This window comes from Zalophus californianus, chromosome 12 (assembly GCF_009762305.2).
Source record: "Zalophus californianus isolate mZalCal1 chromosome 12, mZalCal1.pri.v2, whole genome shotgun sequence".
NCBI classification, from domain to species: domain Eukaryota; kingdom Metazoa; phylum Chordata; class Mammalia; order Carnivora; family Otariidae; genus Zalophus; species Zalophus californianus.
The window spans coordinates 94,680,079-94,707,420 of NC_045606.1; the positions used below are offsets into that span (position 1 = coordinate 94,680,079).

The window sequence follows — 27,342 nt, forward strand, 5'->3', positions numbered from 1 at the left end:
TGCTTACAAATTTGTTTCCAGATTTTGGAGCTTTCCACAGAACTCCCCAGAAACCCATCTTCCAAATAAGACCCTAAGCCCGGTACCTATGGGTTGTTGGGTGGGGGGGTAGTCATAGTTTACATTTTATTTTCTTGTTCTCTTGAAGGATGGTAGCCCATGAGATTTTAACTATTTCTGATGTCAAACTCAGAATAATGCTTGCTCTCTAGCACTAGCGGCTGTATATTTCCTTGACCCTCCCAATTTTAGAATCTGGTTTTTAGAATTTCAACTGGCATTTCTACTTGGTTTGGTGGAATGAGGATTTTTTTCCCAGTCCCACTTATCTCTGTCTTCAAATCTTGGAATCTGTAACCAGGTCCTGATTTTCTAAGGAATAGTAAAGAAATAGTAACTGTGTTCTCGGGATTATTGAGTCCCTGTAGAAACTAGCTACCTTCGGGAGAGCCATACTCCACAAACAGGTGACAGTCTTTCTGTTTCCAAAGCCCCCCAAATAATCTACTTTCACTTTGGCACTGTACTCTCCTTATTAAGAAAATATTCCTTTCATCTTATACCTAATCCTTAGAGCCCTTATGTTCTGCCTACAGAGAAGGTGAATGTCACAGCCTTTGGTCTCTCAAACCATCATATATTTTTAATCGTTGCTGGTGGATTATAGGCCTTCAAGCTATAGGATTTATGTTAGAAAACGTGCTTTTATTTTTTAAAAAAAAAGATTTATCTAATCTCTATACCCAATATGGGGCCTGAATTTATAACCCCGAGATCAGGAGTCAGATGCTCCATCAGATGAGCCAGCCTGGTGCCCCAGACAACCTCCTTTTAATGGCATCCATCTCACCTGCTTTGGACAGTTTCGATTAGCTGAGATCAAGATTAATTATAGACCAGATGATTGGTGTCCCTATTCTGCCGCCTCTGAACTTGGAATATCCTGGGGCAGACCCTACTTGGCGACAGATTCTAAACTACACATTGGCTCATGTTTGTCACTTTTCTTCTAAGGTGAAGAGTTCACAGAAGAAGGAATGTCCTAGGAAAATCAGTTAAAAACAACAACAACAAAAAAACACTGACACCAGATAGAGTCGTTCAGCCTTGGCCAAAAGTTATTTATTGCTCTGAAAGGGAAGAATAGCGGAGGACTTCCCCGTCGTCTTATGTTTGTGGGGCTCAGGCTGAGATATATTTATTCCCTCCCCCTACCCCTGGCCTCCCCCATACCCCTGGCCCACTTCCCCTTCTCCCCTGTTATCTAACCTGCCCTGATAGACCGAGGCCGGTGCTCCACAGCCTAAATAGAAGCTCAGTCCCTCCCCGAGAGTCCAGGATTCTGGTGTGATTGACATATCTGTCTGGGAAGTGGGAGAAAGGCCGGAACCCAAGGCTCTTACCCCTGCTTCCCACACCCAGTGGGTAATAAGGGTGGGGTCAAAGGGATGACACCTAAGCATTATCAGCAGCCTCTGGCAGATAAAAATAGCAGAGCTGGAGGAGAAAACTGAAAATCAGATGGGTCGGGAAAGCTGGTCCAACAGATGAGGACTCGATCTTGGGAAGACATCGAGCTGGGAGCAACCCAACAGGAAAAGATGGCAGAGAGGCACCAGTTACTCTCTCCGGTGAGTTACCCTCCGGTGTTCCCAGACCTTAGAGTCAGTCTGTCCAGGGCCCACCCTTCACCTCTCCACGTCTGATGAGGGGGCAGGACACTTGGGTGCAGATCTGGCACTCCCTGGGAGCACACAGGTTGGAGAGCCTGCTGAGCCTCTTTCCATCCTGGTCTGAGCGAGATTTATAGAAGGCCCAGTGGCTTGGGGCTGGAAGTCTTCTTATGACTATGGAGGGGGACAGTGCTGCTGGCCCTGCTGAGGGAATTCCCTGTGGGGCTGTCCCTCAGGTTCTTCTCTCAACCCCTCCCCCGCACTGCTCTCACACCTGCTTCGACCCCAAGCAGATCAGATGTGGCGGGGAGGGGGGGGGGGTATCATGTGACAGAGAGATGGCTATAAATAGCTGGGGGTGGGCATGCTGCCCCAGACGCCTTGGGGACGGGCAAGAGGACAGACTTAAGGAGCTGTACTGGGGGGGGGGACGGGGGCAAGCAGGCCAAGGCCTGGCCCAGGGAGGGGCATGGAGCCAGCTGGGTCCCTGCGGCGTGGGGCTGAACAAAGCTGGTGGGGTAGTGCTCCCCAGTACCAGTATATGCCCTTTGAACACTGCACCAGCTACGGACTGCCCTCTGAGAATGGGGCCCTTCAGCACAGGCTCCGGAGGGATGCAGGCCCCCGGGCCAACACCCGCCCCACGCAGGTAAAGTCCTAAGGTGGGGGGGGGGGGGGATGGACTCAAGGAGATAGTTGTGTGATGGATTGGGGGAAGTTAGGAATTAGGTGAAAAGAGGAAGAAGTATTAACCTTTTAACCTAAAAAAGTACATGGTAATGTGTTCAAAATATGAAAATCCTTCAAAGGGCTGAGCTCAGCTAAGCATGCACTTACAGAGAGACCCATGCAGTTTTATATAACCCTGACTAAGAGGACACCGAATCCTCGGGGGGCATGGTACAGCGACACATGCTTGACTAGCTCGTGCTTACATAACCTGCATGGAGTGATTTGTGTGGGAGCTCGCACCTCTGTGTGTGCACGCTGTCTCTTACACCCTCACCCCTGCGCAGACCCCACCAGATCTCTCCCTCCTGACCCTCGGTGGAACACACAAAAAGAAACACTTGTGCAGAAAGCAGAAGAAAGGTGCTGAGATAAGCAGAGCAAACTAAATTGCCTATGAGTGATCAAAGATACACCGGGGTCCAAATGAGCAGAAGAAATGCAATCAGACTTTTAGGGGTGAAGGTTGATCAAGTAAGAACCTATTAAGTGGTGGGCCCCAGGGAAGGTAGAGGTGTATGCTCCCAGCAACAGGGGATTGGGAGCTCTTTGGGGGCATCCAGGGATAACCCCCCTCAGGAGTGGGAAGTGGTGAGTTGCAGACATCTAGGAAGGGGAAATGGGGGGCACAATCAAGGGAAAACTGCTGAGGTTGTCATGGATAGACGCGGAGGTGAGGGTCAGTGAGGAAATGTGATTGAGGAGTGTCACAGGATGGATCCTGTCGGCACCGGGAAGCCAGACTTTAAAAAGTGTTTTAGCTAAAGACGGGTCCGGGAGTGATTAGGTGGGGGATCTAGACAGGATGGGGGATCTAGACAGGGTGGGGATCTAGACAGGGTGGGGGACTGAGGGGTGGCAGCATTGCGGGTCAAGAGTCTATAGGATTCACACCTCAGTCCTAGTCGGTCCCCAACATGAGGCAAACCTGGGGATCCAGTAGGGGGTGGGGACAGTCGGCGGAGGCTGGGATGGTGAGCGGGAAGAGTCGGGGGGCGCTTCCTAGGGAAGCTGGAGCCTGCCCTGGCCTTGCAACAAGGGATGAGATTGGACAGAAAGACCCCTGCTCATGGCCCGGGACGAGGGGCTCCTCTCACCTGTGTTCACCAACCTACCCGGGTGGGGAGAGTGAAAACAAGTAAAAGGCACTTTCTGGTGAGACAGTGAGGAAACCAGGCCGACTAACACGGAGCTTTGTGTTGGAAAGGAATGGTAAATTAATTTCAGAAGTAGAGTTGGCCTGAAAGCAAAGAAGAGGGGTTTGGACTTGTTTTTCTCTGTTTAATTTTTATTACGGAAAATGTCAAACTTAAAAATAGACCTGTGTAATGAATCCCCAAGCACCCCTTACCCAACTTCAACAACTATCAGTACTTTGTGGACATTGTTTCAGCTGTCCTTCCCATGCCCAGCCTCCCCCCTCCATACACCGGTGTTTTTGTTCATGAATCCCAGACACAGCCTCCCCTTCAGGCTTGGGTTTCCCTCCCCCCCGCCCCCCGCCGCGCTATGCTGATGCCCAGCTTAGCCCTCTTTTGGCTCTTTTAGGGGTTTCCCAGCCAGGGGTTGGTTTGGAGTCCCCCCCTCCCTTACCTCCACCTGCCTGGGGCCAGAGGCAGCTGAGATGGCAGGTGGAGGGAGGTGCCCTAAGCTGCATGGGTAGTGTCTGCTCTCGGGGGCCAGGTGGGGCAGGGAGGGACACACTGTCTCCCTCAGTCACTAACCTCACCCCAGAAGATGAAACAACCGTGAGCCGGGCAGTCAGTGTGCGCCTATCCAGAACTGGGGCGTAAACTCTGCTGCTCATATTGTGAAATCAGATCTGTCCTACCCAGGCTCTCCCAGAACCAGCAACACGGCCTGGCCTGACCCTGGCCCCGGACGACGGAGCCAGTGCAGTGGGGGGAGGGCAGACGGAAAGCAGTGAGAGCCCTTGTTCCCCCTGCCCCATACACCCTCGAGTGCTCTGCACATCCTGAGGGCAGAGGGCTACCAGATGGGAGGGGTGCCGCTCTGCCCTCTCCACACTCTGTGAGCGCCTAGTTACCCTGCTCTGGGAATTCCCTTACCGGGACTGGTTCCTGTTTGTACACGGGCACAGGGAGACGAGGTGGATGGGCTTTCTCTGAGCTTGACAGAGCATCTGAGGGGCCTCAAGAAAGGCCAGACGCAGCAAGACGGAGAAACCAAGAGTCACCTGCTCGTCCGTCCTCACGGGTCCAACGTCAGGATTCCTAGGAAGGAGGCCAGTGCGGAGAAGGGGGCGGCTGGGATAGTAGAGGCGGAAGCTGAAGCACCGTAAGCTGAGCCACATACAAAACGCCTATTTGACACTAATGTCCAGTCTTAGCAGAGTTCCTGTGTCTCTACTTCAGACTTTAAAAAGCTGTTTTCCATGTGGGTCTATGTGCTTCCCTCTTGTCTATTCCTTTTACCTCCAGCAAAACAAGACGTTTCCCATTCTCTCTGTGTCCAGATTTATGGCCATTACAAACAGCAGTTCTCAGACAAGGAGCAGGACCCAGGGATGCCCAAGAAGACGGGCTCCAGCGAGAGCGTGGACAGCAAGGCTGAGGAACACTATTCTAAATGTCAAGGTGATGGGGCCCCAGGGCTAAAGGCATCTGGAATGGAAGGAGGTGCATGGTCTAGGAGAATAACTGGGGTGTGCCCGCCCTCCACCCTCCCCACATCCACACGGAAGTCCTCCTCCAAGCAATAAGGAAAGGCATCTCTCCCTGTCTGCTCCCACTTTGCCTTGTTCCCGACTCTCCCTCCTACCCACCCCCAGGAAACAAGAGTTTTAGAAGGCATTCAAGTATCCCATGGGGAATTGGACTGGGGCGCCTTCTGAAGGGGCGGGGCAGCAGCCAACAGAGAGGCGAAAAGAAGCTCGGTGAATGAGCCATAGAGCGAGACCCCCCCACCCCCCACCCCCCGCACTCCTCTGCTCCAGTCCTCAGTCGGAGCTCAGAGTAGTGACGGGGTAGCTGTCCTTCTTTGCCCTTCCCTCTTCCCAGGCTGTGTGCACCGCCTGGGACATGTGGTGAGAAGAAAATTAGGAGAAGACTGGATCTTTCTGGTGCTCCTGGGACTGCTTATGGCTCTGGTTAGCTGGAGCATGGATTATGTCAGTGCCAAAAGCCTCCAGGGTAGGTTTACCGTGGCCCTTCACCCTCAGCCTCTCCCTGCACGGTGGCTGTTTCTCGAGTTCCTACCTAGGACAAGTTGGGTGTGTTTTGGGAGGGGGGTGTTGCCCAGAGGAGATCTGGCCCAGGACAAGACCAGACCTGGACCAGAGCCGTTTCTCCTGCCCCTTCACCTGCTACCAGCCAAGCTGACGGTGCCCCTCTAATCGGGTGACCAACTCATCCCCCATTTTCCCAGGACTATTCTGGTTTGAGCACTGACCACCCTGAGTCCCAGGCACCCCTCAGTTCTGGGCAGACTGGCACAGCCTCTAACAATGTGCCTGCTCAAGTGGGCTTGGCAGCATTGCCGCGGACCCCACCTCCTACAAGAGGTGGGAACTTGAACAGGTCATGTCACCGCTCACAACTCAGGTTCCCCCATGCGCAATGAGAACAGTACCATCTCATGAGGTCAAACGGGATTGCCAGAGCGTAAGGACGCTCATGGCACACCGGTGTGCTGCAGCCATGGCGGAGCGGTGACATCCTTGTCACCCTGGGACTGAGCCCAGGCCCATGTCTCTGCAGCCTACAAGTGGACCTATTACCAGATGCAGCCCAACCTGCCTTTGCAGTACCTGGTCTGGGTCACCTTCCCACTAACTCTCATCCTCTTCAGTGCCCTCTTCTGCCACCTCATCTCTCCCCAGGCTGTTGGTGAGAATTGCCCCCTCTCCTCCCCGTGTCATGTGGTCAGCACAATCTCATTGGCCTGCAGACCTTTCCAATCCACTTCCTCCCTCTCCCAGCCCTACTGACGGCCCTTTCCCCTGCTCTGCCATCATCCCCCCCACCACTGCCTCTCCCCCCACCCACCCCCATCGCCATGTCCACTGTCTGGACGTTCATCTCCCTTGGAACCTCTAGCTGGAAGTTGCACATGATCATTCTTTGACCGTTGTAGGCTCTGGAATCCCTGAAATGAAAACAATACTCCGTGGGGTCATCCTGAAGGAATATCTCACCCTCAAGGCCTTTGTGGCCAAGGTTGTGGCCCTGACTGCAGGGCTGGGCAGTGGCATTCCTGTAGGGAAGGAGGTAGGTCCACCGATACTCCAGCAGAGGGCAGCACTGAGCCCAGAGGGAGCTCTCTGAGCAGACGTGGGAGCCGGCTCGCGGGGTGAGCCAGTGCCAGGGGGCAGGAGAGAGGGGAAATCAATACTCAGGAAGGTCCTAGTCCTGAGGCAGAATGACAGACGCATCTGAGCTGGTAGGGACTTAGAGCAGTCTCCTAGCCTGGGCACTGTGGACATTTTGGGCTGGATAATTCTTGGTTCCGAGGGGCTGTCCCTGTGCATTGTGGGAGGTTTAGCAGCACCCCTGACCTCTACTCCCTAGATGTCAGTAGTGCCCCCCCAGTTTTGATAATCAGAATATCTCCAGACACTGGCAAATGTCCCCGGCGCGGGGCGGGGCGGGGCGGGGGGTGGGGGCGGCGTGGAGAATCTCCCCCAGTTGAGGACCACTACCATGGAGACACTCCAGACCAATTTCCTTATTTTAATATGCGGAAGCCAAGACCCAGAAAGAGGCTGTGCTGCTTCCAAGGTTCCGCTCCTGTGCATTCTTGCGTCCCTGCAGTAGGGATCCACATGGCAGCCAGAGTCGGCTTTTCAAAATGCAGTCAGTACTGGCTGACATCTGCTTCGGAACTACTGATGGCTTCCCAGTCTTAAAATAAAATCCCAGCTTCTTTCCGGGGCCTGGGAGACCTGCTGATCTGGCTTCTCTCGGTCTGGTCTCCGGTCCTCCCAAGCTGCCCCTCGTGCACTGTGTCTGGGTGAGAAGCTCTTCCCACCCCTCAACCACACAAGCTGTTCCTGTCCCAGGGCTCCTGCACTTGCTGTTCCCTCAGCCCGGAACATTCTTCCTTCTGACACGCACGTGGCTCACAACCTCATTTCGGTGGAGACACTAGTCAGTTGTGACGCCAGCGCGCCTTCTCTAGTCCCCCATCGCACCCTTGTCTGTCCTGCCTCCTCCCCCTCCCCCATCTTCTCCCCCCGCCCGCCCCGGGGTGGGGGGCGTCGCTGAACCGCTGGTCCACCCCCTCCCTTCCTCTCGGGCTGCAGTTCCTGAGGGCACACCCTCTGTGTTGCTCACTGCTGTATTTCGGGCCCTAGCTCAGTGCCCAGAGCCATCAGGCTTGTCCACGGAATGCCACACAGCCTCCCATCTGGGCCCCGGCCCCTGACCCGTCCCCTCCTTCTTTCTCCCAGGGCCCCTTTGTCCACATCGCCAGCATTTGTGCCGCTGTCCTCAGCAGGTTTATGTCGATGTTTTGTGGGGTCTATGAGGTAAGGTTGAGGAAGTAAGATGAGGGAGGGGCTGTGTGTGTTCAGGGCATCGGGAGGGCTGTCTTGGCGCTGGGCTGGCCGTGATGCTGACGTGGGGCACTGCGCTAACCCACGCTTCCTTATCCTCCACACACATCCCCGACCCGCCTACCCCAGCCACACACTGCCGCCACTGTCCAGGACGCCCCTCCCTCCTTGACCCGCGCCCCTGCTCCGGGCCTGCACCCTGGCCAGTTCCTCTGCTGCCCGCCTGCCTACCCCTGTCCCGTTGTCTTCCTAGCCCCGCCCCCGCCCCTCGTGAGCACTGCTGCCTGCCGCAGCCCTCTACCCTCCTCGTCCTGCGTGCTTCTCTGTTGCAGACCGTGTCTGGGCAGCTTGATCTCCTGGTGTCGGCCTGCGCGGTGGGCGTGGGATGCTGCTTTGCAGCCCCTATCGGAGGCAAGTCCCACCTCCTCCCTACCCCGGTTCCCCGAGCACGACTTGGAAGGGGGTTGGAGTGGCTGCCTAGGCTCTGGGGTGGACAGGATGCTCGCCAAAGGGACTAGTGGGTGGGCATTGAAGGAGTGACGCGGATCACAGCCCCTGGTTTGCAGGTGTGCATACTTTTCTACCAGAGGGCTATATGTTTCTTTGCGGCTGGTGGCTGTTTTATGCAGGCTTTATTGGTACTGTTTGTCTGAAGTCCTTTTTGTTTCTCTTGCCACTGACACTTCTTGCCCGGGGTGTCCCCATCTCCAGCCCCTCTCTGATGATCACTTAGTGGCTGACATGCCTTCCACATATTTATCTTTTATTTCATTTTCTATGTTTGGCCTTGCGCTATGAGGTCACTTCCTGTTTGCAAACTAACTGAGTGTCTCTTGGCCTGGGAATCACTGGGGGAGAGGGGGCCACTCTGATTCCCTGTGACTTAAGCCTCTCCTTCTGCCTTATTCCCCACCCTTGCTTGTTCTCCGTTCCTCTCTGCCCCTGCCATCTGTCTGTCTGTCTGTCTGTCCCCTAGTAGCAGCCATACTATTACACTGACATGCTGACGGTGGGCTGCGCGGTAGGAGTCGGCTGCTGCTTTGGGACGCCACTTGGAGGCAAGTGATTGACCCCCTCCTACATCAGTCCACTGCCCAGGCTGGCTCCCCGGCCGGGTTTTGTCAGCATCCCCAAGTGCGATGTTACCTGTTAAAACGAAAGTATGACAAGAATAGCAAACTTTTACTGAGCATTTACTATGTGCAAGTGATGTTCTAAGCATCTCTCTACATTCATTCCTGCTAAAAGCCATATGAGACCCATGGTGCGGAGGAGAGGGAGGAGAGAACTGATTACAGAGAGGGCAAGGGACTCGAGCGAGTGGAAGAGCCAGGAATGAAAACCCAGGCAGCCTCCCCGTTCCCCTCCTTGTCTTAAAGAAAGCCTGTCGGTATTGTTGGACATGTTTGCCCTCCACTTACCACTACATCTTCTACCAGGAGACTCTTGGTAGTTTGTTCTCCAAGGGAAAACTTCCATTTGTGCATGTTACCAGGACACAGGGGTGTAGGTGGGCCTTACTTGGACTCATGGTCAGCCTTCACGAGGGCTGTGGATGGGAGTTAGAGCCCCGTAGCTTCCTGACAGTGACTTAAACCTAAACCTGAGGTTAGCTCTTTCTGCACGTGGAAGGCAAAGGGTGGATTGTCAGACTGTTACCTTTGTCCTGGAACACTAACGAATGGGTCGGGGCAGAGAAAGCAGTTGTACCTGTTTATTTACAACTCAGTGTGAGCTGTAACGGGATTAACACGGCAGGGGGGTGGATTACATGGATCATTCACTGGTGATAAAAAGGACATCACGTTGACAGCTGGGGAAACAAAATTGCAGGTAATGCTTCTTAAACACACCTGCTGTGAGAGGTACCTTTTTGATTATGAGAATGTCATCAGTGCCTTCATAGGGTGTTCAGGTAACTAACATGACTTGGCTCAGGAATGACGTAGGGATAAGCGTTCAGAGTGAATGGAAGTGCATCCTGCTCACTTGTCCTGATGTGGCGTCAGCGCACACAGCTCAAGGAGATCCTATCAGCTAGCATCCCATCTGCACTTCTGGCCTCAGTTCTTGTCGTTGAAGTCACTAGTCCCCACAAGTGAGGGGTGTGTTTGAGTTTCCGTACACGTTAGACGTTACACGCTTACATTTATACCCACTTTCACCTTTACTTACTCTTTTCACCTTACAAATCCAGAAGATTGAAAAAACATTTTTAGACGGGAAGACTTTAAATTTTTGTTTTTAATCAGCCAGATTCTTTTAAAATGAAGAGAATCTGTATTTTTTTTTTGCATAAAATTGGAATTTCTAGGATGAACAAGGAAGGTTTCTCTTGGTCCAGTGTAGAACATAGGAAAGATAAGAGATTTATAGATAAAACATGCCTCTTGATGCAAGAAAAGGTTCAGGACTGAAAAATTGAGGTGTTATTTTCAGGATGTTTATATTGAGTGCAAGTAATAAATGTCCTGGCCGGTAGCTTTATGTGATTGTTTTTCTTTTTCTTTTTTTTTTTTATGATCATAGAATAATCCTGAAAGAAAAAAATTAGTAAGGCAATTTATTCACTATATAGCCAACTCTTAATTCTTTACACTGATAAAAGAAATCTGCTTCAACATTCTGCTAAAATGACAAACATCCTTTTGCTTCCATCATCTGCCCTCTGGATGCTATGCTGGATCTTGTGCTCCCAGGCACTCGCAGCTGAAAGGGTGGCCGGGCAGACAAACCCATCCTCACAGCCCGCTCAAAGAAGTGTCTCCAGGGCATCTTGAGCAAAGTGCAAGGAAGACTGTGAGGACCGGGGGCTCTAATCGCAGTAGATGAGAGAATTGCTAGAGGATGCAGGGGAACTGGAATGAGTCTGCACAGGGAAATGGGGCTGCATCATGAAGGTCCTCAGCGGCCATGCACAAGAATGTAGATTCTGTTCTCCAGGCTAGACTTTGTCCAAATGTGTTTTGCAGAGCATAGTTCTCCATGGTGTTAATAGATGTAACATGTGAAAAGGGTCTCAAGGTCAAAAAGTCAGAAAGTACTATGTTAAACAGATAGTTTTTTTAAACTGGAAAAGTTATCAGAATGTTGGATATGCTGGCAGGCATTGTGAATATGCAAACTGTGGCTCAAATACAGCATTTCCCACAGAATCCCTTTTGCAAGGAACTTCTCACGAGACTCATAGTGTATCATAGATGGACTTTGGGAAATGCTGTCATGGGTGAAGGGGAGCCATGGAAGAATTCTGACCAAGAAAGTGGCGTGACAAGCTGTGCTCATTCATCCAATCCCTTTGGCAAATGTGTGCGGAATAAAACTGGCCTGTGGATTAACAGGATTCATCTGAGATTAACAACAAGACTATTGTCGTAGCCCTGATGCTAGATGATGAGAGATGGAACTGGATGGAGGCAGAGGAGAGAGAGAGAGAAGAGGGTGCTACGTAAAGGCAATAGGAAGTCCAACTGACAGGACCTGGAGGTTGATCTTATGCAAGGTTATAGAGGATGAGAGAGGACGAGGAATTGGGGTCAGCTCCCAAAGTTTATTTCAAAGAACACTGGATGGCCAGCAGTGCTAGTAAGCAAGACAAGGAATATAGGAAGTGACACAGGTCTGGAGGAGTTGATCAATTTTACTTTATTTTTTTAAAAAAAGATTTATTTATTTTGGAGAAAGAGAGAGTGGGAGAGTAAGAGAGAGAGAGGGTGAAGGGGAAGAGAGAGAGACTCTTCAAGCAGCACTCCCTGCTGAGTGCTGAGCTCCATCCCTCCACCCGTGAGATCATGACCTGAGCTGAAACCAAGAGTCAAGAGTCGGACGCTTAACCGACTGAGCCACCCAGGCACCCCCACTTTTACTTTAGATATGCTGAGTTTGAAGTTCCTGTGGCATATCCAAGTGATACCGAATAGGTCGCTGGATCGGTGAGTCTGAAGTTCAGGAACCGAGCTGAAAACATCGCTTTGCTGCCCAGTAGCATGGAGGTGGCAGTTGAAGCCATGGGCATAAATGGAATTGAGAGAGTGTGTCTGGGTAGCGAGAGCAGGTCACCAAGGACAAGGCCCTGACCTGGGCAGAGGCAAAGGAGCCCGAGCAGGGGAACAGAGAATATCCAGGGTGGCAGGAAAGAGCCATACTGCAGAACATCAGAGACCAGAGAGTTTCCAAAAGCTGTTTGTGTTTGTAAGGCTTTGTTTGCTTTTAGCAGCACATTTTCTGTTTGGCTCAGACTAATATTAAAATCAGTTCTCATTCCTGAGGATACAGTGACAGACTGCTAGGGAAAGCATCCCAGAACCACCTTGTAGGAAAGAAAACCTAGCCTAGGGGTTTCAAAAATTGGTTGTAAAATATTCCTAAGTTGGATAGCTTACACCCCAACAAATCAAAGCTGACTTTGATTTTGTTACTAGTCAGGAAAAGGGGAGAGACTTGCCTCCCCGATGCCCCCTGCGTCCCCTGCGTCCCCACTGTGTCAAATCGCCCTTTTAGCCCAAGGACGCAGCTGCCTCACCTGATGTGTTTTGAGGAGCAGGGGCAGAAGGGGCGGCTGGTAGCTCTAGCTCTCTCTGCCCCTTATTCCCCGGCCCTTGGTCCGTTTTCGGAAATTTCACCCGTTCTGTTCCCTTGTGTTCTCTTTCCTTCTCGTCCACCCCTCTCCTGTTCATCCACGGAACAGACACTAAGCCCCGATGAGGTGCCAGGCATGGTATTAGGTGGTGGGTTGAGGACCACCCCACCACCCCCATCCCCCCCCCCCCCCCCGCTCCTCTCTGTATCTCGTTGGACCACATCCCTAGCCTGCAAACAGTTGCCAGCATGAGCAACTGTATGGTTTAGAGCCGGAGGTTCCAGGACACCGTTACTTCCCACTACTGCGTCCCTCGTGATTCGGGTCTCAGCAAAAGCACCTCAGGCCCGCAGGGCGGGAGTGTGGGGCGGAGCCTCTGGCTTTTGCCTGCACCTGACCACCTCCGCGCCCCCGCAGGAGTGCTGTTCAGCATCGAGGTCACCTCTACCTACTTCGCTGTGCGGAACTACTGGCGAGGATTCTTCGCGGCCACGTTCAGCGCCTTTGTTTTCCGCGTGCTGGCCGTGTGGAACAAGGATGCGGGTAACGCGGCAGCGGGGGGTGGAGGCTGGAACGGGGGCGTGCAGAGAAGCTCCTTGGGGCAGTTTAGAAAAGGAATGGATGGCGTTATTTGGAAAGAGGGCCCAAGGCCCAAGGATATAGGGCAAAGATCTAGGTCATGGCGTAGGAGGGCAGTGTTCAAGCATAAACACTGGGAACTCAGTGGAAGAAGAGCCAGCGGCCCAGGAGGGAGGAAGGAGCTGACCCCGCGGCTGATGGCTTTGGCTTCCCCCCGGGTTTCTCTGGCGCTCCCACCATGATGCCTGGCCCTTCCACCCCACAGTCACCATCACTGCTCTCTTCAGAACCAATTTCCGAATGGATTTCCCCTTTGACCTGCAGGAGCTCCCAGCCTTCGCCATCATCGGGTCAGTGGGGTCGACTGCTCGGGGGCAGGGTGCGGCTTCGGCGGAAGGGGCCCCAGCTGGAAGAAGGTGGGGCCGACGTTGTTAAGTGTGAATCGCTGCAGGCAGGAGGGCGGAAAGGGAGGGCGGCCGCCTGCTGTTCGTCCCGCCGCGGGCAGGGCCGGGAGGAGGGTTCCAGGGCTGTACAACTCCCGCCCTCAGGATTTGCTGTGGCTTCCTGGGAGCGGTATTTGTGTACCTGCATCGCCAAGTCATGCTCGGTGTCCGAAAGAACAAGGCCCTCAGCCGGTTTCTGGCGAAGCAGTGAGTCACTGCCCTTCTGTGTCCCACCCAGTTCCTTTCTGCTCTCTCCACGAGCCCCTCCCTTTTAATCTTTGTCAAAAGCCGTCCCTGCCTTTAGATGGCTTGCGGTGAAATACCCGGATACTCCGTAGGGAGCGAGCGGCGTGGTCCGCCCCTCAAAGGTTGCGCGTTGGTGGCAAGAACGTTCTGTGTTTAAAGAGCTGAGGCTGCGGCGCGCTGCCGGGGCCCGGCTCCCAGCTCAGTGTGGCGTCCACGGGGCTAACTTGCGGGCTTCCCGTCTGTTTCTTTCTCAGCCGCCTGCTGTATCCCGGAATAGTCACGTTTGTCATCGCCTCATTCACCTTTCCGCCAGGAATGGGTCAATTCATGGCTGGAGAGGTCAGCTCCAAGGAGTCTGGGGGGCGGTCGGGTCACTGAGCACATGACAGGGACTCAGCCAGGGCTGGGCCACAGCACAGACAGCCTTCAGGCTTCCGAGCGCTTTTGCCCGCGGGTAGAACCTCTCCCCGAGAGAAGAGCAGGAGAGCCCCTTGAACAATGAGACTGGTGGAGCAGTTCTGTACAAAGCCCTAGTACCCGACGTCCTTGGAGACGGGCGCCTTTTGCTTCCTCCTCTCACAGCTGATGCCTCGTGAAGCCATCAGTACCCTGTTTGACAACAACACGTGGGTAAAGCATGTGGGTGACCCTGAAAGCCTGGGCCAGTCGGCTGTGTGGATCCACCCACAGGTCAACGTGGTCATCATCATCTTCCTCTTCTTCATCATGAAGGTACTCCTCTTGCACTCCTGACCCCTTAAGCTTCTGTCCGTTTTCAACCTGGAACACACAGTTTGCATAGAGTAGGAGAGGGTACAACTCCATCGGGGCTTTGTCCAACCTAAAGAGAAATAGCTGTGAAACCATAGCCTAGGTAAGTTGCTCACCTACAGGAGTGAGCCAATATCTGGGTTAATTGCTTCCTTCATGTCAACTTAGCAATGTTGCCATAATTACCATAAGCCTGCTAAAGGTTCCACTCACTAAGTGATTAAGACATCACAGCAGCCTAGTAAACGAGGAGGAGATAGGGTTGAACAATATAGATAACTGTGTAAATGCCTGACTTAAATTAATCAAATCTGCCCCACATATTAGATAATTAGGTACTTCATTCTCCTGTATCCAATTATCCATCTTTAGGTGATTTGCATATCCATTTTTCCCCACCTAGTGGGTAATCTCTTTTCTAGAACTGCCAAAGAGATTAAATATTTAACTCAATTTTATTAGTGACTGTAATTTTTTAAGGCTTTATTTATTTAAAGAGAGAAAGCACATGTGCATGAGCTCAGGGAGGGAGAGAGGGAGAAGGAGAGAGAGAATCTTAAGCAGACTCCCTGCAGAGCATGGAGCCTGACATGGGGCTTGATGCCATGACCCTGAGATCATGACCTGAGGCAAAATCAAGAATCAGACGTTTAACCGCCTGAGCCACCCAGGCGCCCCGATAAGTAATTTTTTTTTTAAAGATTTTACTTATTTATTTGACAGAGAGAGATACAGCGAGAGAGGGAACACAAGCAGGGGGAGTGGGAGAGGGAGAAGCAGGCCTCCCGCCGAGCAAGGAGCCTGACGTGGGGCTTGATCCCAGGACCCCAGGATCATGACCTGAGCCGAAGGCAGACGCCTAACGACTGAGCCACCCAGGCGCCCCACCCTATAAATAATTTTTATACATGTTATTATTCCCTCTTTTGGTGGTGAGGCCATGAGGATTTTGCCACTCTCAAGTCATTTTCTCCTGATTTCAATTAGGAGGCCAAAGCTGGCCTCTTCCATGTCTGTCCATGGAGGACCACGTCTTCATCGGCTTCTCAGTCAGTGCTTTTATACAAAGACGTTTTTGTTTCTACCACCCCCAGTTGGGGCATCTATTACAATTGCTGCTTCCCCCCCCTCCTTTTTTTTTTCTTTTTCAGTGATTGCCTTGTTACGAATGGTATGCCTTGCCTGAATGATCCAACATTTTCCTCTGTATATTAGGGTTCTCATTCAAAAGTCTGTCCACACTGAACTTTCATGCTTTTGAATACCATGCTATTCACTCACTCATGATACATTTTGTGAATCTATATTTTCCCAGGATATGAGTCATTAAGTTATATTTACAATATGATAGCTGTTATGGGTTCACTTATTCCATAAATGTTATTACACACCTACCGCATGCCAAATATATAATATTTGATTGTTGAACTTTGGCAAATCTCATGCTTATGGTTGAAAAAGATGTCTTTGTTTTTGGCTGTTCCTTTACTGTACTTGTCAAGGATCCTGTGATTAAAGACACCAGGTGCTTGACACACCAGGTTCCAACTCTGACTTTCCTTCTCAGGATTTGCTCTGGGTTTCTAGAAGCTGGATCTCTGCATGTTCTTTCCCATTCCACTCTGTGTGTGTTCAGTGGGTCGGCACCTTCCATATTTTGTATGCCTACTTTATTAATTAGGTCTTTTTTATGTCTTCCTTCAAAAGATTTGATATTTTCATCATAAATAAGTTCTCAGTACCTTGTTAGGGAATTGGCTTTTGGACTTTCAATACAGAGTTCCTCTTCTCTAACTTATAAATCCCAGCTTCCTGTAAGTAACCAAGTCCAAGCTTTGATAGCATCTCAGAATTTATACTTTTAAAATGTCAAGCTCTTGCCAAGTTTTATAGAAACAAAATACCGTGTATTTTTCAACACTTCCCCTACACCTCACCTCACCTCACCTCCCCAGATTCCCAAGTATATAGCTGGATTTGACTGCACAGATTAAAGTTTATCCTGAGAAGCCTACTTGGATTATATTAGCAGAACTCAACTGTATGTTGCTATTATTAATTTCTCACTGAATCACATCCTTGATAATGTTTACATCATAAGCATAACAGGGGAAGAAACTCACATATTTCCTGGGCTGTATTTCAAGCCCCACAGTTTGCATCAGGCCTATGCCATTCCATAATATTTATAAATGTAACACCACTCGTTGCTATAAATCCATGATATTGCCCGATTATCACTGCCTCCAGCATTTTCACTTTTCTGTTATTGGGCACATATGCATCCATCCCTTTATTTATTCTTAAGTGTAGGTAATAGGCTACATAGCCAAATTAGAATATGAAAGTGACTAGAACTATTTTTCCAAGTCTGGTTTGAAATTTAGCCTGTGTGGGCTTCTAGCGGTATCCACACAGGCAGATAAGGTTCTCAGCTATTATGAAGGGAACTTCCATCTTCCTCAATCTTAAGACATGGAAAGTATCATCATGTTGTAAATCAGCAGCTGCTCAATGGGTATGAATAAAATTACAACTTCTCAGTTTCGCTTTTTAATACTAATGTTATTATCTAGTATCACTGATCAGCATAGCCTGAAGGCTCTGTGGAATTCTCCATAACGCTCCTTCTGTCAAGGGTCTAAATGAAGTGGAATCTGTCATGATGGGTCTGTAGTTTCCCAGTTCTCTAGAATCGGGTGTTGAAATTCTTGGGAGTTATTTGTGTTCTACATTATTTACATTGCTTCTGGATATTTCCTTTTGTGTGCTAATAGCTCAAAAATTTGCTAACCTCGTATCATTCTTTGTCCTTAGGAGTTGATCACTTCAGTGCCCTCTGATCCTCATCTGTTCTTCCACATATCTTGGGGGATAATCCAAAATTCATCCTCTGAAATCAGACCTATCAGCCACCTATAATCTGTATTACTGGAGCTTTCAGATTAACCCGAGCCTACAAAATCCATTATGGCTTTCATGTGCTTATTCCAAAGAGATGGTACAGAATAGTTCAAAGGGTCTCCAATTGTTATGTCACAATCATTCGCAAAAGTTAAGTAAGTTACAAGTGCCCAGAACTTCGTGTCCACGTAGACTGACGTGGTGTCTAGTTATCTGCAGTTTCAACAAATTACCCAACAAGCATTTCTGTTGGGTGTTTCAGCAAATAGTAGCTCTGAGAAACCTTTTCTCTGTCGTATGGACACTATTTGACCAGGCTCTCTTCTTTCTTTCCTTCTCCCTCCTTCCCTCCGCAGTGACCTACCTACATCCTACCTGCGTCGTTGAGCACCACTCCAGGGCTGAGAGCAGGCAGAGAAAACAAGACACACAGTTGCCCTATACTCAAGGCTTTCTCAGTCTATGTTCTCTTCATATGTACATTTGACTTTGCAGTTCTTAGCTGTTTTACATGGTCATATTCTGACATGAAGGAAGTATACATTTTGTCTCATCTCAGAGCTTCTGGGATGAAGCCTTTGTCATGGCCTCTTGACATCAGCCCTGGCTCAAGGGAATCTTTCTAAGGTTCAGAATAGTAAAAAATGTATTTCTCATTTGCTTACAATGCACTTAGTACAGATTTTCAATTATAAATATTTTTATTTGTTCTGATTTAGCTGCTACCATCTTTCACCACATGAATTTGAGATCCTTTTGTAAGATTGGCTTACTTATTTTGCAAGTGACACATAAACCTGTTTCTAAATTTACTTGTTGTGTCTCATATTTTTATTTCTTTTACAGATATTTCAAAAGTTCAACCAATAGTTTCTCCACTCTATTTCTCAGTTCTTCCACACTCTTTGCCATAGAATGTACATGTTGCTTTTGCTAAAATTGTCCTGGTTTCTGTTGGAATACTACCTGACACAGTTGGCCTTTGAGATCTTTTCTGTTACACTGGCTAGCTTTCTCAATGTGCCCTTCCAGTATGGCTAGGATAGATCTGATCTTTTGAACCTCTGTTTAATGTGATTTGATGCTAAAGGAAATGACTCAGGCAGGACAGTCTTCACTCCAGGTTCCCTTGTGAGGTTTCCATATAAGTGGGTTTGTAAATGCCCGTATCATTAAATTACTCACATAGGAAGTCACTAAAACTCTAAGATGTCTGCCACTTAGAGCTGGGCTCTTTCTCAGAAACACAATCTGACCAGGAAAAGATATCCTCCAGCTTCAAGAGTTTCAGGCTGTTCTGCTGAGGTGACCTTTTTGGGCTAACAGGGTATAGTATAGGCCAGGACCCTTCTGGAGGGTCATATTCCACTCCTTGTTCTGGATTGCCTGAAGGCAAATATAGTCATTCCAAGTAGAAACGATCATCAGGAGGAACTTTCTTATAGTACTGTCTTTGGTGGTCTTTAGCCTGAGCGAGTACTCCACGTTTTTGGTTCTGGAGGAGGGGTGCAGACAAGATGGCTTCTGGAGGGATTAGCTATCCCAGGGTTTCTGTGACTCTTGAGGCAAGAGGGAGGGTTGGAAGTGGGGAGGGAGTAGAGTATGTGCATGTGTATTGGGCAGAGTTGAGAGAGGGTGTCCTGATGCCTCTTTTTACTCCAGTTCTGGATGTCCATCGTGGCCACCACTATGCCTATACCCTGCGGAGGCTTCATGCCTGTGTTTGTGCTAGGTAAGTTCTGATGGGAAGCCTGCGATCTTGCTGATAGCCGCAATCTAGGGTACTGGGAAATTAAGGAAAGGCCTGGAATGCCAGGGGCTTGTATTTGGTCTTAATGCCCAAGGAGGGATTGGCTCTGAAATATAGAGGATAAGGAACTCGGATCTTTCAACACCTTCCTTTCTTTTGTCTTTCCTCTAGGAGCTGCATTTGGAAGGCTGGTAGGAGAGATCATGGCCATGCTATTCCCTGATGGTATCCTATTTGATGACATCATCTACAAGATCCTACCTGGGGGCTATGCAGTAATTGGTGAGACACATTCCAGCCTCGGGTAACCCCTAACAGGCGCACTCAAACTCTCCCATGACATCTTTATTCCAGACAAACTACACATGCAATGCGGTTTTAATTTTATGCTATTGATTCAACTTTTATTCAAGTAACCAACCCTTGGCTCTGATTCTCATTAGCTCTCATTGAACGTCTTTGAGCCTTAGTTTCTTTATGTAGAAAAGGGATTATGGGGATTAAACGAGATAATAAGAATGAAAGCACCTAAGATTGTGTCTGAATGTTTGGTAAGGGTTTCTTCTTTCCTTCCAAAGAATCATAGAACCAACAGTACAGGTGACTGGCTTGGATACTCTCAAACTGCAGGTGTGCTAATACTGACAGGACTTAAGAGTACATGACTAAGAGCTAAGAAACGAGGGCTCTGTACTCATCCCTGCCACTTGTCACCTGGATGGATGACTGTGGAGCAGGTTAGCTACCTTTCTGCACCTGAGTTTCTTTATTGTAAAATGACTTCTGAGATACCTTACAGCCCTAACATTCTGAGAATCTGTGATAATCTTTTTCTCATTAAATCCACAATCCCATCCAGCCAAAACCCTGTCTAACAAATACAGTGGCCAGTGTAATCCTCAAAATTATTATACCTCTGCCCTCCTTTTCTTCTTCACCAAAACCCCATAACATCTAAGACCATCCCTCCCTTAAATATAGAAGCATTAGGCAGCTTTCCGGTGCATATGGTGTCCTTACTCCCCCATCACAGACCTTTAAGAAAGCCTCTTTCATCAGTAAGAGTCACTTGCTCTTATTCCCCATCTTCATGACTCTCAGGTATCACGCCATCCTCCCTGGTGGACATTTCCCAGGATACGTATCTCCTGTGACAGTTTATGTTCTGAAGTATATCATGTGTACCATCTTGTAGAATTATTCCTCCCAGTATTTCCCTTTTGTGACTTTTCTTTTTTTAAGTAAGCTCTACACCCAACGTGGGGCCTGAACTCATGACCCTGAGATCAAGAGTCAGATACTCTGTTGATTGTGCCCCTCTCTTTTGTGTCTTTTTCTTGTTCTCTTTTCATGTGTACCTTCTAGTGGCTATTTTTGTTGATGGGAGAACATAACTAAAAACAAATAAGATTCTGTTTTCAAAGAGTTCATAGAATCATAACGTTTTAGATCTGCAAGGGCCTTACAATTTATTTAATGACCTTTTTTACCTTAGAGATGTGAGTATGGGATTCCAGAAGAATCAAGTTCTACACATACAGTTGAGAAATTGAAGAATCAGGATCTTACGCAGGTGTCATTACTCCAAGTTCACAGCATGAGTCCCGGGTTTTGACTCTCTTCACTCATAAACTGTTGGCATCAAAATCTGAGGTCCAATGGAAAATGCCATCACTGGGTTTTAGAATGCTCAGTTAAGAATGATCCAAACTTTTGGAGTGCCTGGGTGGCTCAGTCAGTAGAACATGTGATTCCTGATCTCAGGGTTGTGAGTTTGGGCCCCATGTTGGATGTAGAGATTACTTTAAAAAAAAAAAAAAAAGATCCAAACTTTCAAAAGCAAGGAATAGATAGGACATCACTGTCTTCATTTTACAGATGAAAATTTGGGCACACACAATGATTTTGTAAATTGCCCAAGGACATAGAATGAAATCAAAATGATTTGCTAACAGTTTTCTAGCCCCCACTCTTGACAGATGGTTATGTCAGGGGTGTTGCACCGACCAGGATCCTCTCTGCCATCACATCCCCACCTGCCCTCCATGCCAAGAATGGCAGCCCTAACCCACCGGTACATTCCTGTGTCGTTCTAGGGGCAGCGGCGCTGACTGGTGCAGTATCCCACACAGTCTCCACAGCTGTGATCTGCTTTGAATTAACGGGTCAGATTGCCCACATCCTACCCATGATGGTGGCTGTCATCTTGGCCAACATGGTGGCTCAGAGCCTGCAGCCCTCTCTCTATGACAGCATCATCCAGGTCAAGAAGCTACCCTACTTGCCTGACCTTGGTTGGAACCAGCTCAGGTCAGGGCACCAGCTGGAATTAGTTCAGACTGGATGGGGTGAGGGGTGGGAGCTTCTGAGGTTGAGACTGAGGTTAGGATCAACATTTGGAAACACTGCCTTTTACTTATTTTGATGTTCCCATGTACTTAACGAATATTACGAGTGATGGAATGCATGGCAAACCTCACGGGAGGAATGGAAGGAACAGCAAAGGAACAAGCATATGGTGGGGCTAACCCCCTATGCCTTCTCCCCCCATAGCAAATTTACCATCTTTGTTGAGGACATCATGGTACGTGATGTGAAGTTTGTTTCAGCCACTTGCACGTACGGGGAATTGCGAACCCTGCTCCAGACCAGCACAGTCAAGACTTTACCACTGGTTGATTCAAAAGGTCAGTGGGAAGAAAGGAAGCAGACTCCTGAGCTGGTGACCTGAACAAGGGCTCCACAGAGGTGGAGGAGGCACTGTAGTATGGGCTTATCTTTAGGGACCACCCAGTCTGCTACAGGTTACCCAGCCTGTGTTCCTTAGGGAACACAATCATCTTCAAGAAGGAACAATACAGCCAGAACACAAGCAAAAGAAGATAGTTAAAAATCCAGTTAGAGAGGGGCACCTGGGTGGCTCAGTCAGTTGAGCGTCCGACTCTTGATTTCGGCTGGGGTCATACTTTCTGGATCATAATCTCTGGATCGTGAAATCAGGCCTAAATTGGGCTCCATGCTCAGCGGGGCATCTGCTTGGGATTCTTTCTCTCCTTCTGCCCCTCCCCCCGCTCTCTCTTTCTCTCTAAAATAAATGAATCTTTGGGATGCCTGGGTGGCTCACTCATTGAGCATCTGCCTTTGGCTCAGGTCATGATCCCAGGGTCCTGGGATCGAGCCCCACCTCGAGCACCCTGCTCAGCAGGAAGCCTGTTTCTCCCTCTGTTTGTGTTCCCTCTCTTGCTGTGTTTCTCTCTGTCAAATAAATAAAAATCTTTAAAAAAATAAAAAATAAAATAAATGAATCTTAAAAAAAAAATCCAATTAGAGAACTACAGCCGATGCTCATTAGTCATTGAAGCTATGTTCTCTAAAGTCACCATTAACACTGAATTAAAGATACTATACTGACACATTGCCCTGGAGAAAATACAGGGTTATGTTCCTCTGGTCACATTTTCTTCAACCAGTGAATGCATAAACTTATTTTATGTGTGTCTCTCTTTAAAGACACCTTCTTTAGTATATACGGTTGATTCATTAACTAGAATTCATGGCCAACAGGGCTCCAACTCATGCCTGAACGAAGCTTACCTAGCATGCATATTTTCTCCATCAGGCACATCACAGCCTTCCTGCTTGGGGTGGCAGGGAGGGGGGAGTAAAATCACCAACACAAAACCAACAAAAATGTGAAAATGTGGCATTAAGTGGACTATGAAAAAATGCTTGTTTATAATATGAGGTCTGAGACAAGAAGAGAATGTCATTTTTCTAAGCTGGGAAGATGTGCAGGGGGAGGCTCCAGTGGTTTGTGGCTCGCGCAGGTCTGTGAATGACAGTGAAGGCATCTGGAGCACTGATTTGGGGTTTACAAATACCTGTACTTTAGCCAGGAGGCAAATTCGCAAACAGGGCATTCATGAATAGTGAGGCTTAGCTGTAAATCTGGAGCCCCTCAGGTGGGTCTCTTGGCTACTTAGCTAAATGGTAGCTGTTCTTCAATGCCCAACTTGAGGGACAGATGAAACTGTTCTCTATGAAGGAGTGAATGGTATTCTTTCTTTTTAACTTTTTAAAAGATATATTTATTATTCTGAGAGAAACAGAGAGAAAGAGAGCAGGAGGGAGGGGTGGAGGGAGAGGGAGAGGAGATATCCAAGCAGACTCCACACTGAGCCCAGAGCCTGACCCGGACATTGATCTCATGACCCTGAGGTCACAACCCGGGCTGAAACCAAGAGTCAGACACAACCAACTGCACCACCCAGGCGCCCCTTTTTAAAATTTATTTTTATTTATCTATTTATTTATGGAATGAATGGTCTTAAAGCGGTGTTTTCATGTCACTTCCTTCACCGTCCTTTCTGTCCCCCTTTAGCACTTAGTCCTGCTCTGTATCTTTCTTTTAAAAAGGTTTTATTCATTTATTTGACAGAGAGAGAGAGCATAAGCAAGGGGAGCAGCAGGCAGAGGGAGAGGGAGAAGCAGCTACCCACCCCCCAGCAGGAAGCCAGACATGGGGCTCAATCCCAGGATCCCAGGATCATGACCTGAGCCAAAGGCAGATGCTTAACTGATTGAGCCACCCAGGCGTCCCTATATTATTTCTTACTGGAGTTTATATCTATGTCTCACTAGATTGGGAATTCTTTGAGGGCAGACAGTATAACTTCTATCTCCTTCAGACTGCCTCCTTCTAGGTATTTACTAGATACTAAATGAATACTTGCCTAATGTTTGAATTCATGTAATTAAGAAGAATCATGTAGGGCCATTTGGAGCCATTAAATTTGTTAGTTCCCGATTTCCGATAATCCGAAAGTCCATGTTGTTCAAATTAGATTCATTTTAATATTTTCCCCAAATCAGAAATACTTTGTAAGTGGTCTCTAAAGCAGTGGCTTTTCATTGGAGTGGGGGTATAGCCAATGAGGTGCAGGGTTATCATAATTACGACTAAGACCTAATGGTAAGATTTATCTTAATAACATTGCCCCGATTTTATGGGCTTAAAACAACAAAAATGTTCATTATGGTAGCAGAATTTCCATATATGAAAGACCTTCCCAGGAAAGGTAGGCATTCTGTTTATATCCTAGAAGGACCCAGTCTTTAAGTGCTTAAACATCAGATATCCTTGTAGACTTCTTTCAAAGTATATTCACATCTGTCTATATAAATGGTTTTTGAAGTGTTTTGTCTTTTTTTTGAGGGGGGGAGACAAGGTTTTAATACCAAGTTCACCTGTTTACAAACAACCTGCATAAGGAAGGGCTGCATCAAAATAAGTATAAATTAGCGCCAATTAGCATACTATCAGTTGGGTCTCTAAGTGCTAAATGAGTGAAATAAAAGGGATTGAGTGAGGTCAATCCTGGAAGATGTTTGAAATGAGTTTTCAGGAAGAGAGGGTAAAAGCCGGAAAAAGAAGCAGGGGTGCTGGGCTTCTGTCCCCGGCTCAATCCTGCGGAGTGGGGGGGAGGGGGGAGGGGAATGGCGCAGGCCCTCAGGCTGAGCCGGGCTCCCCTCCAGATTCAATGATCCTGCTGGGCTCCGTGGAGCGGTCAGAGCTGCAGGCCCTCCTTCAGCGCCACCTGTGCCCCGAGCGGAGGTTGCGGGCAGCCCAGGACATGGCCAGGAAGCTGTCTGAGCTGCCCTTTGACGGAAAGCCTCGGCCAGCGGGCAAGGGACACCAAGGCATCTCACCCGAGGGCCGGAGGGAGTCCTTTGCCTTTGTGGATGAGGATGAAGACGAGGACCTCTCTGGGAAGCCCGAGGTGACCAGGCAGGGCCGGGCCGGGGGAGCAGGACAGACTGGGGCAAAGGGAAAGTGGGAGGAGGGAGACGGGAAGCTGGTCACTGAGAAAGTCAGAGACCAGTGCCCTGGGGGCCAGGAACTGAAGGAGATCCGGTTGCAGATGATGGTACCAATGAGAACTCAAAGGGATATAGGAATTCTGGACGGGTGAATGGATGTAGAGAGAATTCCCGGGACACCAGCTGATAAAAGGCAGGAAAGCGCTAGGCAGCCTCTTCCCCAGGACTGAGAATTTTTACTGTTCCTTACAGCTGCTTCCTCTCCCTCCTCCTCACCCCTTTCCTACTGCCCCACTCTCCCCCGAAGAGTCCAATGGGCCCCTGCCCAGCCACAAACAGCAGCTAGAAGCACCGCAGCCGGCAGGTGAAGATTCTCCCAGCATGCACCCTCACTCATGCCTTGTGGGTTCTCTCTGGGCTCTCCTTCACCCAAGGGCTGCTACTCTAAAGAGGGATGAGAGCACGGGTGGGCGGGAAGGGAGTCCTAATCACTGAGTCTCCATATTACTGCCCCAAAGGGGTGGGGACAAGGGCTGATTGGGGGGGGTAGGACAGAAGGTGTCTATGGAGGTGAGGCATATGGGAAGAACACGCTGTGTGTGGCAAAGTGTCAGGGGCCCCTCCAGAGCCCCTGCACCCCGCCCCCCCCCCCCCCCCCGCCATTTCCTCCCAGGACAGATACGACTTTGTTTCCATTTCCATCCGCTCGCCACTCCTCTCAGGTCAAAGACCCTCTGTCTTTCGGTCCCTGCTGCGCTGCTTGCTGGGCAGACCTCGCCCCACGAAGAAGAAAACAACCCAGGTGAGAGCAGATGTGCTGTGGAGGGTGAACAGGGAGAGGGGCATGCATCTGAGGACTGAGAAACCCGTGGTGCTTAAGTCAGAGGGGAGGAGGTCCCAGCACGGAGAAGTTTCATCACAGGGTGGGAATGATGAGCAGGGGCATCCGTGGCCCTAGCCTGTGAGGTCTGCTAACGGCCGGGGAGACCACAGCTGCCGTGTGGACAAAAGGGAGAGAACTCAGACCTGTGGCTTTCTTCTCTAGGAGCCAGCGGATTTCGTGGACAACATGTCACCTGAAGAGGTAAGAGAAACAGCCACCCAGGGTGGATTTTTCTGTCTGATGAAGACATTGCTCATTTGCTTCATTGTGTTGTAAGAGTAAGATGCGAGTCCAAGCCAGGAAGCACTTCGAGACGTTGGGAATAAGATGATTATGGAGAGAGGGACGGGCCCATTGCTCAGAGGTGGGGGAAACATGGTGGTGGTCTCAGAGGGATCAGAAGAGAAAGGTTGTGAGCCTCCACATGTAGATGGGACCAGAGTGCTAAGATGAGCCTTAGCTCTTTTAGACATTAGGGGATGTCCTGGACCAGGCGGAGGCTGTGCAGGAAGGATGAGCTTCACCTGAAGTAAGATGGCACCAGGCAGCCAGCGGTTATGCGTACCAATGTGGAAGAGCAGCATGGAAACTAAGATGGTCAGTGCCTGCTGGAGGTTACGAAGTCTACTGGGCAGGGCCCCGAGACCGTGGACAACTAGGAAATGCCAGGAAGCGAGACTGGAAAGAACAGAAAACGGAGGGCAAATATTGACAGCGGTGTCTCATTGATTGGGACAAACACCTATTTCCTAAAAAAGGTAGTTACTGAGTCCGGGAGAGAGAAAATCCAGCCCCGAATGGACTTGGTTGTGAGGAGCGGACAGACGTGGAGCAGTGATTTGGAGGAGACCGCAGGGCGGTCCTGATCCTGATCTCAGTCCCGAAGGGAACAGACCCCGGGGGTTCCAGAGAAACGAGAGTCCATTAGCAGCCATTCCATTTGGTAAAAGAATGCAGGCCCCCTGTGGAGGCTGAAAAAGCAAAGCTTTAAAAGTATGTAGATGACAAAGAACCCAGGCCGGTATTATTTTAAAATAGACATCTCATTGGTTGTCCAGTCTAAATGGAGGAGGAGAGGGGAGTCGTAGGAGAGAAGGGAAGTGGTGGATCTTCTCCCCTTGTCACCCCTCAAAACACACTCCCTTCCGGTCAATGCTTAATGGAAAGATCGATGAGCACAGAGGAAAAAGAACAGCTCTTGTTTCTGCCCCCAAGCAGGAATCAGATGGGTCATAACTATGGTTGAGGAGGGCCTTGCTCAATTACTAACCCAATAATCACACTCTTTAAAAAAGTGCACCAAAATAAATAAATAAATAAATAAATAAATAAATAAATAAAATAAAAATAAAAAAGTGCACCAGAGGGAGAGCCAGCTAGTTGACCAGTGAGGCTATTTCATGACCCCTGGAAATAAAGTGCAACCAGGGGTAAAAACAGAGCATACATT

At 49.2% G+C, this 27,342-nt stretch overlaps 1 protein-coding gene across 1 annotated transcript in view; it reads left to right on the top strand.

Annotated features, from left to right (window-relative positions):
• Nucleotides 1-1,532: 1,532 nt before the first annotated feature.
• The window catches only part of CLCN1 (chloride voltage-gated channel 1), a 28,668-nt gene continuing 2,858 nt past the window's right edge, over nt 1,533-27,342 (top strand). The window contains exons 1-20 of the mRNA XM_027573296.2: nt 1,533-1,631; nt 4,879-4,999; nt 5,423-5,554; nt 6,122-6,250; nt 6,498-6,631; nt 7,813-7,890; nt 8,897-8,975; nt 12,914-13,039; nt 13,341-13,425; nt 13,624-13,725; nt 14,019-14,103; nt 14,347-14,496; nt 19,102-19,171; nt 19,361-19,471; nt 21,286-21,499; nt 21,743-21,876; nt 24,725-24,969; nt 25,262-25,373; nt 25,732-25,811; nt 26,055-26,093. Coding sequence (XP_027429097.1) covers nt 1,548-1,631; nt 4,879-4,999; nt 5,423-5,554; nt 6,122-6,250; nt 6,498-6,631; nt 7,813-7,890; nt 8,897-8,975; nt 12,914-13,039; nt 13,341-13,425; nt 13,624-13,725; nt 14,019-14,103; nt 14,347-14,496; nt 19,102-19,171; nt 19,361-19,471; nt 21,286-21,499; nt 21,743-21,876; nt 24,725-24,969; nt 25,262-25,373; nt 25,732-25,811; nt 26,055-26,093 — 2,310 coding nt within the window. The 5' untranslated portion in view covers nt 1,533-1,547. The remainder of the gene's footprint in view (nt 1,632-4,878; nt 5,000-5,422; nt 5,555-6,121; nt 6,251-6,497; nt 6,632-7,812; nt 7,891-8,896; nt 8,976-12,913; nt 13,040-13,340; nt 13,426-13,623; nt 13,726-14,018; nt 14,104-14,346; nt 14,497-19,101; nt 19,172-19,360; nt 19,472-21,285; nt 21,500-21,742; nt 21,877-24,724; nt 24,970-25,261; nt 25,374-25,731; nt 25,812-26,054; nt 26,094-27,342) is intronic.